General features: G+C 51.7%; 5 protein-coding genes and 1 non-coding gene across 6 annotated transcripts; all 6 read left to right on the top strand.

The window, feature by feature from the left end:
• Window positions 1-1,761: 1,761 nt before the first annotated feature.
• On the top strand, window positions 1,762-1,833 carry BO95DRAFT_t129. The gene has a single exon. It is a non-coding gene; the product is annotated as a tRNA-Cys (tRNA).
• A 209-nt stretch (window positions 1,834-2,042) lies between these two features.
• BO95DRAFT_495727 (DJ-1/PfpI family protein) lies at window positions 2,043-3,300 on the top strand. The gene is made up of 3 exons (XM_025590842.1): window positions 2,043-2,454; window positions 2,517-2,709; window positions 2,763-3,300. The coding sequence occupies exons 1-3, from the start codon at window positions 2,387-2,389 to the stop codon at window positions 3,177-3,179; spliced, it is 678 nt and encodes a 225-aa protein (XP_025442792.1). The 5' UTR covers window positions 2,043-2,386; the 3' UTR covers window positions 3,180-3,300.
• A 277-nt stretch (window positions 3,301-3,577) lies between these two features.
• Window positions 3,578-5,702, top strand: BO95DRAFT_495738 (Zn(II)2Cys6 transcription factor domain-containing protein). The gene is made up of 5 exons (XM_025590843.1): window positions 3,578-3,706; window positions 3,760-4,338; window positions 4,399-4,548; window positions 4,600-4,850; window positions 4,900-5,702. Exons 1-5 carry the CDS (start codon window positions 3,582-3,584, stop codon window positions 5,661-5,663), a joined length of 1,869 nt encoding a protein of 622 aa, XP_025442793.1. The 5' UTR covers window positions 3,578-3,581; the 3' UTR covers window positions 5,664-5,702.
• A 715-nt stretch (window positions 5,703-6,417) lies between these two features.
• On the top strand, window positions 6,418-7,687 carry BO95DRAFT_495742 (uncharacterized protein). Its single transcript, XM_025590844.1, has one exon. The coding sequence runs from the start codon at window positions 6,465-6,467 to the stop codon at window positions 7,455-7,457; it is 993 nt and encodes a 330-aa protein (XP_025442794.1). The 5' UTR covers window positions 6,418-6,464; the 3' UTR covers window positions 7,458-7,687.
• Window positions 7,688-8,228: 541 nt separating this feature from the next.
• Window positions 8,229-9,485, top strand: BO95DRAFT_431529 (uncharacterized protein; the record flags this gene model as incomplete). Its single annotated transcript, XM_025585014.1, has 2 exons — window positions 8,229-8,630; window positions 8,685-9,485. The coding sequence occupies 2 exons, from the start codon at window positions 8,229-8,231 to the stop codon at window positions 9,483-9,485; spliced, it is 1,203 nt and encodes a 400-aa protein (XP_025442795.1).
• Window positions 9,486-10,175: 690 nt separating this feature from the next.
• Window positions 10,176-13,073, top strand: BO95DRAFT_442356 (putative dynamin family GTPase). Its single transcript, XM_025586403.1, has 5 exons — window positions 10,176-10,359; window positions 10,413-10,685; window positions 10,739-11,007; window positions 11,066-11,198; window positions 11,253-13,073. Exons 1-5 carry the CDS (start codon window positions 10,255-10,257, stop codon window positions 12,606-12,608), a joined length of 2,136 nt encoding a protein of 711 aa, XP_025442796.1. The 5' UTR covers window positions 10,176-10,254; the 3' UTR covers window positions 12,609-13,073.
• Window positions 13,074-13,145: the final 72 nt, after the last annotated feature.

Raw genomic sequence — 13,145 nt, forward strand, 5'->3', positions numbered from 1 at the left:
ATAATCAGATTCCATGGAACTTCGCCGGTATATACATGCTGTTGTTGGTTATCTTCTGGGTAAAGCAAGCCTGGGGAGCTTTCCTGGTATGCAAGTTGATTGAAATGCATAGCCGCCCCTGCTAGCTACATGCAGTACATACAATACACTTCACTTGATCCGCACTGTCTAAACTACTCGCTTACGTTGTTACACTCGCGATGGTTCAATTCATTGTCATTATGGTAGTTGTCTAACTAGAGCGCATCAACTCCATCTACTCTGATACCAGAATTGTGCAGCGACCAACACCACCACCAAGCTACTTGTATCCCATCCCATCCCTGGCACCCGGTGTCAGGAACGTCAAATCCCGGTCGCATCGGTTATTCCGCGGGCTCTGGAGAGCTTCCGGGGAACGTGACATGGCAGCGCGAGGGTGCCGGTCCGGAGAGCCCTAGATCATACCTGTCCACGGAGGAGCGGTACTCACATATAACGAGAAGAAAATTGGGTGTATCTAACAGCAGAGGAGCACCCGTGGCGGCCCCGAAGAGCAGGTAAAATTGCTTGCATGAGTGATGTACTGGCAGACGAGGGGTGCGTGCAGAACGCTTCAACTCATGCAGGGTAGGATGGCTGAACTTTGCCTCCAGGGTGTATCGAACGGGCGTGATGATCGATATTAGCCAGCTTCAACTGTGGCGTGCGTACTCCATCAGGACCACGGATGACTGTTAGCAGGAATGTGCACGCACTTCCGCCCCTCGTGGTTTCAGTCAATCGCTTTAAAACTTTGATTGGCAACTTGGGGTCATAATTACAGGCCGCCGGCAGGAACCTCCAATGACTGGGACGGACTGCAGGCTGACGCAGATGCAGAACAGGACGTCTAATAGTATAATGTAGACGGCATGGTGGTCTTGTGCAGCCTACAGGCTGCAGGCTAGGATTCACTCCTGAGACAAGGACAAGCGGTCGATGTGACTCATTAGGCAGATCTTCAGCATTCCCGGGCTATGGTTATCCTACTAGGAGCTCATTCTTCGTCAAAGATGCACGCAACTCTGCGTTATATGGCCACATTTGGTGTCGCATTAATGGTCGCAAAGCTAGTTTCTCGATCTCAGGGTGGATGCCGATTCCCGACCGTGGCAGCGCTCAGGTCTGGATCTGTATACGAACGTCACGTCTAGATATGAATCGGCGCGATCATGCAGTACTACTTGTCGCTTTCAACCTACGGAGTACTCTAGAAGTTCTCATGTCAGTAGGTGTGGGTTAGCCGACGAGACTCCTCCGAGTTAGGGCTGAACAATCCATCTTAGCTGGCCCTAGGAGCCCCTTTAGTCGGCCTTTGCCCCCTCTCCTGAACAACATGGGAGGTCTATGAGATATTTGTGGGTAGAATGAGACTTTTTACGATTATCGGATCATTTTGGAGGGGGGCGGGGGGAGCATGACCTTTCGTGACCAATGTTGAGATGCATCAGCCTCAGAGTATCAGGAAGCCGATGGATTGAGGCTGCGGATATATACTTTTGTCCGGCAATGTGGCTGAATGACAACCAATATCTGGATACCATACCTCTAGGCCTACAATTCACACATTGCTCCACCATAGTAAGATTGTTTCTGAAAGTGTCAATAGTAGACCATCTCAGGTTGGAACCTTTTTAACAAGCAATATTGAATACTTACAATGACGATTAGATATATACATGCTTGATCGGGAGTGCACCCAAACTTAGTTCAAACAAAAACGCAGCCATCACCAAGAACGGGTCGGTAGCTCAGTGGTAGAGCGTAGGATTGCAGATCCCGAGGTCACGCGTTCGATCCGCGTTCGGCCCTTCTTACTTTTTGTCTTCTGCTTTTGCGCAATCAAACTGCTTGCTCCCTTCTTCGTCATCCGTCCTTTCAATCGATTCTGTTCGTCGACACCAAGATTGTATCCCTCTTCTATCCCAGTGTGCTGTATCTTGTAGCTAACCGTGTTTACACCCGACACGATGCATCGCGATCCAGGACCTTCAAGACATATTTTGGGTTGAATCGGTACCAATTGAGCTTCTATTCCCCTCTCATGTCGCCCTGCAAGCTTCATCTGTACCAAACCACATACGGAGTAGAAGCATTACTGCAAATCGCATTGTTTAGACAAAGTACGCTGTCTGCCCTGCATGTTGAGCTTACTCGTCCGCGAGCACGGCCGGCATGGCGAAGCGAGAGCGGAGCGTGGGAGGAAAGTCTTAGCGAGCACCCGATCTATACAAGCATAACCATCCAACTCGTGCCTAGCCGACATGATGATATAAAGACAGGTTTCCTGTTGTTGAATAGTCTTCTACCCAATCCCAACTTACTGACAAGATAACCATCAACGGCAACAATCCAAATCCTCACAATGTCTTCCCCAGTCGACCTTCGCAACCCGGGCCGCCCAATACATGTGGGTGTTGTGCTGCTGAACACGTACGCAACCCGTGCACTATCTAGTAGTGCTTTCCATTCTAAGATCTTCCTATCGTCTACAGTGTCACCGAGCAACTCGACATCGCCCCAGTAGGCTTCTTCTCCGGCCTCGATCGCAACTTCCTGAAGGACATGCCCACCGAGATGGTGGACGATGACTCCAAGGCCCAGGGATTCGATTTTGTGTATCACTGGGTCAACGAGGATGGCAAGACCTCCGCTAAGCTGACGACGGGTATGAATGTATTGCCTACGGTAAGAATGCCCTTACACACACCCTGAATAACATCCAGCTGACATCCCGTTAGGACTCCTTCGCTACTTGCCCGCCACTGGACATTATCCTTATAGGCGCAAGTAGAATGGGCTACAAAGCCAATGAGGCCGAGAAGGAGTTTCTTCGCAAGAGCTACAATGCTTGCACAGCCATGCTCTGCGTATGCGGAGGCTTCGAGCCGGTGCTGAGTGCAGGGCTTATGGAGGGCAAGACCGCCACGGGGCCACGGTTCCTGCTCCCGATGCTGCGTGAACTCGGGCCGGGAGTCAACTGGGTCGAAAAGAGATGGGTTCAGGATGGAAAGATCTGGACTACAGGGGCGCTGCTGAGTGGGTTTGATATGGTCGCTGCCTTTGGACGAGCGACCTGGGGAAATGGTCCTTTGGTCGGTAACCTTATCAAAAAGGGAGGATTCCCCGAGCGCGACATTAACTATCTGGAGAATTGATATGATGCATGTTTCTGGCTTATGCGCACCGGGTGTTGATGGTCAATACATGGATGCTAAGGAGAGAGCTGCTACTGCTACTAATCGTGTTTACAAGGGCTTTATCGCCACAGGAGTTGTTAAAGAATGGAACCTTTTTATCTTGTTGAAAGGGATTGAGATGCAAGGGGGGAGTATGCGTTGTTCAGGTTGAAGTTCTTGATGATGCTTATCCGACAGGTTATAGACCAGGGCCCGGGTTAACTTACCAGTTGTTGTATAAGAAGGGTTCGGCAAAACCTTCCATCCGGAGGGCGGGTTGTCGCTTCCAGTTTCCCTCCGCTTTCCGCCGCCTTATTAATACCCAGCCTACCTTATCCATCTTAGCTACAGTGAAGGTGTAGCAACCACGGTATATGAAAGATGTCAACAGAAGATGAATACAAGTTTATGTGTCCTCGACCGCGAAGCACGCGGGCTTGTGAGAATTGCAGATCGCGCAAGATCCGATGTCTGCCGTCTGAGAAACCGTCGAGTGCCTGCCGGAGGTAAGAGCGCACGATGTCATCAGCATCCATTGGAGCTATACTGACGGAGAAAGATGTATCAAATTGGGTTACGACTGTACTCTTACCTCGAGCAACAATGAACATCCATCTACAAATAACCCGTTGCGGAGCAGTAGTAGCGAGATCCAGAATGAGGACGTAGTCGCCTCACTTTTCAGGAACGCGCCAAAACACGGAGATCAGTCTGCCCAGATGTGTGAGCTGCATCGCCAAATGATGCGCAAGCAGCTACTAGGCGACGACACTTCTCATGGTGCTCAGGAGACGAGTCACAGTGCTACCACGCCGCCTCTCACTCAAACCTCGACATCTAACACGGAATACAAGAACCTCCGTGTGAGTATGAAAGAGGCAGATGAGCTTCTATCCCACTTCCAGTCGAAAAAAGTTTACTTCCCGTTCGTGGATGTACCGGAAAACATCTCAGCCGCCTCCATGGCGAAGACCCGTCCCTTCCTCTTCTTAGCGATTCTCACTATATCGGCAACGCGGCGGCCGCTCCTGCAGAGAAAGCTCGATGAGAGATTCCGGCAAGTATTGAGTGAAAGGATTGTTCTCCAAGGAGACAAAAGCCTAGACTACGTTCAGGGTCTCCTGGTCTATCTTGCATGGTATTGCAGACCTCGGCTTTTCATAGTGCGTGCAGTGGCTGACGTTGGTGTGGCCTCCAGGCACCCTATACACATTCGGCCATTGAACAACCAGATGTGGCAGTACGTTCAAATCCTCCGAGGTATGCTGTCGGACCTGAGGTTTGACCAGAAGCTACACGAAACGGCTGCGCGCAATGCCTGTCTCGGATGCTATAACCTGTCCTCGCTGTGAGCCGTCCTAATCTCGGACATCAGAAAGCTGGCTAAACAGATTCCTAGATTTGCTCTTGGCTTTCAGCGACGCAGCGACTCGACGCTGTATGAAATAATAAAGTCTACTATTGAAGGAACTGCACCAATCGACCAAGATAACAGTCAACATACGCTGCTTTCCAAGACCCAGATGCTGTGGGAGACTGTAGCTCGAACATCTGAGCAGGGGGGTGATAATCTCCCCAATTGCTCCCTGTCATTTCACCGGCAGATCCAAGACATAGAGCGCAAGATCTGTTCCGAGACCCCGGAGACAGGTATATTGGGACAAATGCCTGTATCTCAGAGATTTGCTGACGAAGCCAGCTTCGCTACGTATCTCGATACTGTCGCTGAAAGTAGTCACAGCGTATCTCCTTTGGATGGTTCATAGCCCAAGCTCCAGCCTTAAATCATCACACCACCCCCGATCATTTGAGTTCCAACCATGTGAACATGTGAAGGAAGCAAGATCGTGCCTAGCGGAGATCCGAGGATTTTTCGATTACTTTCTCTCGTTACCAGCAGACCAATACATCTACTTTTCCATCCGGGAATGGTGCCAGCTAATTCTTACAACCAGCACTGCCTCACAGATATGCTTTCTCACTCACCCCTTCATGAACACCCAATGGTACGATTTTCAGACTAAGGCGCGATCGACCATGCAAATATACCTGGAAAGCCTCTTGCACCGCATGACGACCTTATCCGTCTCGAAGACTGGCGACACACCAGACATTTTCTGCATGTTCAGATCGGTCTTGGATGTTGTTCTGGAAACATATGCTGTCGCCAGGATCAACTCTCCCTTGCAGTCGGATCCGGATCCCTCGGGTACTGAAGGCACGGACTCTCCGAGTGTGGGTGCAACGAGCACGACGTCCAGACGGTGTCCCATGATGAATGGGAGCATCAAACAGACGGAGTTCTGGGAGGCAGTGCAGCAGAGTAACACCCTCTGTGGAGGAGTTCCGGAAGCCAAGAGTAGTGGTCGGTATTTAGGAGCGTTCGGGGCTGGTATGGATGGACTATTCGATGATGCTCAGGATTGGCCGAGTTTGTTTTCCGAATGGGTCAGTTTTACCTAAGTTAGGTTTATTGTGTGCTGGATGCTGCTCGATAACCTCTATAGTGGAGTGCTAATCGTTAGGGTTAGTGCCTTCTGAAGAACATAGAGGGCATACCCGGAACGTCACGATTCCAAATGACATAGCTGGTTATTCTTGAGACAATTGCTGTTGGCTCTGATAGCAATATCAAAGTACAAAGACCATTATAAAATAAGTTACTGGACGTCGGAGCTCTGATATTCAATGTGACACATTTACCGCAACCAAGTTGTCTAACTGCCGGTTCCTACACATAGTCATTCGGATGAAAACATCAAAAGTCATATCAAGTGCCGTTCTCCAGCTCGCAATCGTTGAATTCCGAGTCACGTCAGCCTACAACAAAATCAGCAATAGCAGGAAAGGGCTTTCAACATCTTTGAATCGAGCAATGAAAGAGAGAACCTGGTAGGAAGCAAATCCCCTACGTCTGTCTTTTCCTTGCAGATCAGCCGAGAAAATCCTGCAGATAGTATCTCGGCTGCGTCTGAAACATCATCAGCCCGGTGCTTACACCAGAACATGCACAGTACGGAGTTTTCCGAGGAGATTTACACATACTATGAGCAGAGCCGCATACATTGCTGGAGAATTCTTGCTAAATGGGCTCGAGGAAGGACTCCTCCAGTAGAAAGTGTGAGATATAAATAGAGCTCCGACATCTTGATACGTCTTGTCGATCTTTTCATGCAAACCCGATCCACAAGGTGAAGAACTCCGGCAGTTTGAAACACGCAAGCGTTCTAGCCTTTCCTCACACTTTCACCCACAACCACCACCATGGACCAGAGCCGCTTCATAGTCACCACCTTGGAGCGGGCAGGCATCCCCTACTGTGTCTTCGGGTGGCCGGTGGCCGACTCCTTCGGGATGAGCCACACTATCGTTGACCTCATTGCCCGACAGAGCCTCGACTTTGCGGGCTTTGTGATCCCGGACCGGTACATTCCCAACGCCTATGCGGCCCTACGCAACCGCGGGGCGCACCCCTGCACCCTCGGCCGCGACTGCGTCTCGGTGATCGGCTTTCTCAACCCCCCGACGGACATCGTGCACTGGCACACGCCCAACGAGGAGGCGATGATCCGCACCGGCGCCTGGCCCAGGCTCACCGTGCGCATTTACCGCAAGTCCATGTACATGTGGTTTTTCGCGGACCCGCCACTCAACCCTCGCCCCGACGATCTCTACTACATGTGGTCCGACCAGGTTCGTACGGGTCGCCGCCACCACCACCGCCAGGGCACCGGCTTCGTCATGCCCACTCCGGCCTGCTGGACCGAGGCCCTTGTCGTCCTGCACGCGCGCGACTTCGACGAGAAGGATCGCTACATGCTGACCCGCCTCTGGCACCGCGAGCTCCTGCGTGTCTGTATGCAGTTGCTGCAGCCTATGCGCCAAGGAGGCCACCCGCTGCTCCTGGAAGGCGAGCTGGATCTGCACCTCGTCGGGGTCATCAAGGCGATGCGTGCCGCGCTGATTGCCGGTGATCCCGACGCTCACTCCGACCTGGTCGAGGCGGAAATCCGCATCGTGCGCGCGCAGCTCCAGAACGATGAACCGCCTTGCCCTCCGCCCCAGGGGGTGACCTACGACCATGAGGCTGAGGTGGCTTGGTGGGAAGAGTGGGTCGCTGACCGTCGCTCGAATGATGCCGGGGGTGATGACCACATTGTAGGCCCTAGAGTTGAAGAGCTTAGTGATAACGATGAAGACGACGACGATGAGGAAGACGAGGATGATGAGGAAGATGAGTTGTCCGAGGTGGAGTAAATTTCTCTATCTTGCCTGATCCTCAGAAGCCTCGCTGAAGCAAAAACAGCAAACACCAAAAAAAACCACATGAGAATGGAGCACGTTAAGCGTGGCTTCTCGAAAAACACCACAACATGAACCAAAAAAAAAAGAAAAAACAAAAAAAAACCACCAATAAAATAGAAAAAAAAACGGTTGGCCTTGAAGAAAGGTTCAATCAAATTGCTTACCACAACAACAGTTCCTCACCCCCAAAGCAAGTATTCCGATTTCCAAAAGACATTCAAAGACCAGAGTCATGCAAGCTAATGAAAGAGCTATATAACTTCCTGTATTATATCACAAGTGCAGATATAGGTATTCGGCTGGTGCATTCCACCAAAACTCCTTGCAACAGAGAACACCGTGTACGCACAGGTGTGGCTTTCTTTGCAGTCTCTGCAACGCACATCCACATACATTCATTCACCTATTAAGCTAGCCCTAACTCCCCCATCTATGAACATCCATTCAACCATGGTACAGCTTTATAGTAATATCAATCTCTTATGCTGTTAGATTGCATTAATCTCCTTTCCCCGCACTCTTTATCTCCGTGCCACATGTCTCATGTGGGATCCCAGAAGACCCCCCAGCTCAGCACATTCACCACACACGTTGGCATGACAAAGATAGATTGAGACAGAAAGTCCTTCTGCCTGATCACCATGTCTCTGAATCTCTTCCATGACAAACCATCAACTCTCCAGAAACACCCCCGAACTCCCTTCCTCGAAGACCATATCCACCATGATGCGAGATTTCCGCGCACTGAATCTGCTGATACTCATCTTCAGCGCCATCAATGTCATCGCTGTCGGCCTCTTCACGATCAGTTTTTTGAACAGCCCACGCAACAAAACCCATCAGCCAACAGAATGTCGCACCCTCATTCAAGCACATCGTTTCAGAGCCCGCAGGAACTTCCTCTCGCCTCATCGCGCGCGAATTCGGCCAAACACCCGACTAGCCTTCGTTTTTGGGATTGAAAACGCCTTTACCACCCCGGACGAAGAGTACGCAACCCATTTCGTCAGAAACGCAAGGAATCTGATCAACCTCAAAGCGCAAGACTGGGAACGACTGGCCAAGTCGCTCCAATCCAAAGCTAACGAGCTCATCAGCACAGCGCACCGCCTCCACCTCGCAAGCGTAGTCTAGTCCCTCTCACTCCGGATCATCCTGACCACACTGCTCAACGCGGAGCTAGACACCCTCCCCGACGCCGAAAAGCACATGGTCTCCCTAGCGCAGGCCATCAACCGCGCCTGGGTGTCCTCCAAGAACGACGTCGACCCCATCGAATTTGCCGATAACCCCGGCCTCCAAGCCTCCCTCTCCGCGCTGTTTCCTACCTTTGACGGAACCAACCCCCGCGATAACCCACTCTGCTGGATCCTCCCCGGCTTCGAGACAAGCTGGCGCATCAACCTGCGCATGGTCCTGGAACTCCTGCTCAACATGGGCCAGACTCATCCCGACTGGACGGCCACGATGATTGCTTTCGCAGAAAACCCCACGAAGACACAGTTCGAAGCCCCGGGAGCAGACAACGTCTCCGCCAAGGATCTAGTGGCGGAAGGATTGCGACTGTACCCTCTGACCAAGCGGATCTACCGTGCGTTCGAATGGGAGGAGAACGGTGCGAGACACTCGGATACCTTCGCCGCGGACGTGGAGGCTTGTCATCTGGCGGGTCGAGTCTGGGGACAAGATGCGCTGAAGTATAATCCACTGCGCTGGCGGGCTGTCATGGATGTGCAGAAGCAGGCGTACCTGTCTTTTGGTGGTGCGTCGTTCGAATGTCCCGCTAAGGCGGTCTTTGGGCCTAGGATGATTGCGTTGGTTGTTGGGGCTTTCGTGGGCGTTTTGCGGGTGGGTCACGGTTGGAGGCTGGTTGATAAGGATGGAAATGGGGTGAACGATGTGTTCTGTGGGGAGAGGTTGAAGAATGATCGTGGCTCGTATGAGGAGCTGTTTCTTGTTAGGGCGGCGGGTGGTGTCTAGTCTAGCCAATGGGTGTAGTGTGATCCTGGCATGTTAGTGTGGTCTCAGGATTGCGTGTATCTGACCCTGGTTTGCTTTTGAAGGGGTGGAAGTGTTATTAGGAGGTCTGATTTTAAACCCTGAGTCAATTTTGTCATGTGCCTTGACCGTTGTCTTATTTGAATAGTAGAGCATCTCTATCTCGCAGATCACCAGCCGCACTGAGTAAGCCCTTCTGTTTTTCCAACCTCCAAAATGAGACCAAAAACCAGATGCAGTATTCCAGATATAGCGTCCAAAGAAAACCTGCCGTGCCTGGTCGTGGTGGATGGACATGCTGGGCTGTGCACGCATACGTGTCTATATCCCTGGCAGCATTCTCCAATAGACAACCTCAGCACTTTTCTCCTTGTCATACACTCCCGGTCACTCTCCTGAGATAAAGCTGGTGACCAATAGTGTACCTCAGATCCATGACTCGCTATCATGGCTAGTGAGGCGCCATCAATCTATCCACAAATGACAGCATCGCGCGGATGCAGGGGTAGCTGGATAGCGGCTGTTAGGACTTACAGTAGTCCCATCACCCCCTGCAACTCGACAGCGGACAAGGCCGTGGCTGGGGGCCACCCCTCACTCCCAGAAATTACTTATTCTAAATTGGCGCTTAGAGAAATTTTTAAAGTGGGAATGATTCCCGCAACCGGGAGTGCGGAGTTTCGCAGAAGCAAAGGGAATGATCTCACACACCCGTACAGTACCCCCCGCGACCAGAACTGACCAACCTACAATGGGAAGAGTGCGTCATTTCGTGGGCGTCGAGAGCTCGGAGCAGCTGGCCTTCATCGATGAGCTTCAGGCGCTTGGGCTGAGTAGCACTATCAATCTGCCGGAGGTGAGTCCACACACATAACAGTTGAAATTGTGACAATCGCTCATGCCGACAAGCTGGTGGTGGTTGGCGACCAGAGCACAGGAAAAAGCTCCGTGCTTCAGGCCATCACCGAAGTCTCTTTCCCTGTCAAGGCCGGAACGTGCACTCGATTCCCAACGCAGATTTCCTTTCGACAAACCTCCGTGGCCAAGGAGTTTCCGATCAAGGCCACGATTGTGCCAGGGCGGCAGTCGGAGGGTGACGAGGCGCTGCTCGCTCGCATCAAGGAATTTGCGATTGAGAAGAAAGCGCTGGGTCCGGAAGACATGAGTGGAATTATTGAAAAGGTTTGCCTCTATTAACAGAAGTCACTTGACAGAACGACTGATGTGCTGTGTAGGCGACGGAGTGCATTTTTGGCGACCACCGTGGCAAGACCTTGAGTCTGAGTGATGCCACCCTGCGCATTGAGAGATCGGGTCCAGACGAGATGCACTGGACTATTGTTGACCTTCCGGGCCTTATACGGAAGGATGACAAGAAGAAAGGCACAAAGGAGAATAGTGTCAGTAGGATCCATGGAGAGACTGAGGATGAGAAGCGAATGAATGCTGCGGTCGCGTGGGAGCTGGCTCGGACTTACCTTGAAAACGAACGGAATATCGTATTGTAAGTCTGACCCGTCACAGCTTCACCACTGGCAAGCATAAGGCTGAGCGCCCGACAGAATTGTTATGGACAACGTCGATGTCGAGCGACATCGGGTGTGGGAGGTGATGGAAGATCTCCCGGGGCTGGAACGACGGTGTATCGGCGTGCTAACGAAATGCGACCGCAAACAAGAAGGGTCTGATAATTGGGTGTGTATCGCGTGCTCTCCGCTACGTCGCACAGGACTGACTATCCTACCGCAGATGATTCAACTTTTGCAGAATGGTTTGTCGACAGTCCCTCATCTGGACCACGGGTGGTTCGGTCTGCGAAACCGAGTCCCCGTCGAAGCGCACATCACCGATGCGGAGCGAGACGAGCGCGAAAGAGCCGAATTCGCAAAGAAAGACTGGGAAACTGTGGACAAGGACCGGACCGGCATCCAAGCGCTCATGCAGTATGTCGACAGGGAGCGACGGGCTCAGATCCAGGCTGGGATCCCCCAAATTGTGGCGGAGATCCGACAGAAGCTGCGCGAGTGCGAGTCAGACCTCAGACGCATGGGCGACGCACGCGACGAGCCCAAAGCCCAGCGTTACTTTGTCTTTCAGTTCTGCAACGACATGCAGCGGATGGCCGAGGCGACGCTGAGAGGCCAGTATCAAGACGTGCCGTCTCAGGACTCCCGGATCATGCTGCGGTATGAGGTGCAACGCCGCCTCGACCAGTTCTACAAGGAAATGTCAGACGTACACAACATGCCATTGCCTTTCTCCGATTTCGACAAAGACCTGGCTGTCCTGAACTCGACGAGTTCGGACCCTGAGGTCTGGGAGGATATAGTTCGTAAAACCCCGGGCCTGTACGCGGAGATCTACAAAGAGGCGAAGATCAGTGAAGGCCGCAGTCTGCCCGGCGCGGTGCATCCGGATGTAGAGGAAAAGATCTTTCGGAGGCAGTCGACGCACTGGGAAGGGATTGCCCGAAAATTTGTCGACGATGTAAAGCAACTCGTGCAGGCCTGTCATGAGGTACTTTTCCGCATTGCCATCCCAAACAGCAAGGTGCGCTTGGAGGTCAGCCGCTTACTGGGGAAGACTATGGACGAGTGGCACAAACATATCGACACAGCCCTTGGGGAGCTGTTGGAAGACAACCGAGCGAGGCCGTTGGTGACTCGCAACCCGCAGTTGCTGTTGGACACGATCTCTGCGGATCAAAGTCGCGGGAGGATTCTTCTAGGTCAAAAGACGAAAGTCGCATCAGAAGATCGAAGAGCCAATGGCACTGGCGACACGCAGACAGACCGTCCACAGTTTATATCGACCATCCTGAGCCAGGTGCTTTTCGTGCGTGCAAGACTTCAATCCTACTACATGATCGCTTTGCATCGTTTCATCGATAATGTGGCCATGCAGGTAATCGAGCGGCATGTCTTGGGCCCGAAATGTCCGGTGCTAGCGGTGTCAATCGAGACGTTTGCTAAGCTGGACGATGATGAGCTAAATGCTATCGCCGGGGAAGACGAGTCTGACGCTCGCATGAGGGCCAGGCTGGAACGACTGCGCTCTCGCTATACCGAAGCTCTTCGGAGATGGGAGAGGTTGAGAATTCTGTAGAGACCCTTGCCCTACAAATTTCTGGATCTTTGCTTGTGCTTAAAAATGGTACGACTCTTGTCTAGTGCAGAAACATTGCGGTATATGATTCTTAGCTTCATAATATCGATAGTTGCCAATCTCCGTGGGCCTTCACTAACACATGTGCCAATACTGACTCTGGCCATACATCAAGAAGGACATGCCCAGTTTCAATCACCCTGCTTCGCCTTGCTCAAGTACTAAAACTCCTGCTACAGTATAAAATCAGAATGGTATTGAGCGGGGAGGACGATCTGCCCGTTCTGAGATTGAGGTAGAGCTTGGAAAAAATGACAATTTATGGTCAAAGCAAACAATATGGAGCAAATGAGGCAAAGATGAAAAATGATGAAAAAGTCACCTGAAAACCAAGACACCGAGAAGCGCAGTCAATGATATGTTCTCCAGCAAAGAATTTGCGTTTGCATCCATAGAGATATCAATGAATTCCAAAGAGAGGCAGTAACCGCAATTCTGCCTTTGCACAGGGTCAACTTGTGCCACTTCAAGAGTTTT

The sequence above is a fragment of the Aspergillus brunneoviolaceus genome, assembly GCF_003184695.1.
Source record: "Aspergillus brunneoviolaceus CBS 621.78 unplaced genomic scaffold BO95scaffold_30, whole genome shotgun sequence".
Classification (NCBI taxonomy): domain Eukaryota; kingdom Fungi; phylum Ascomycota; class Eurotiomycetes; order Eurotiales; family Aspergillaceae; genus Aspergillus; species Aspergillus brunneoviolaceus.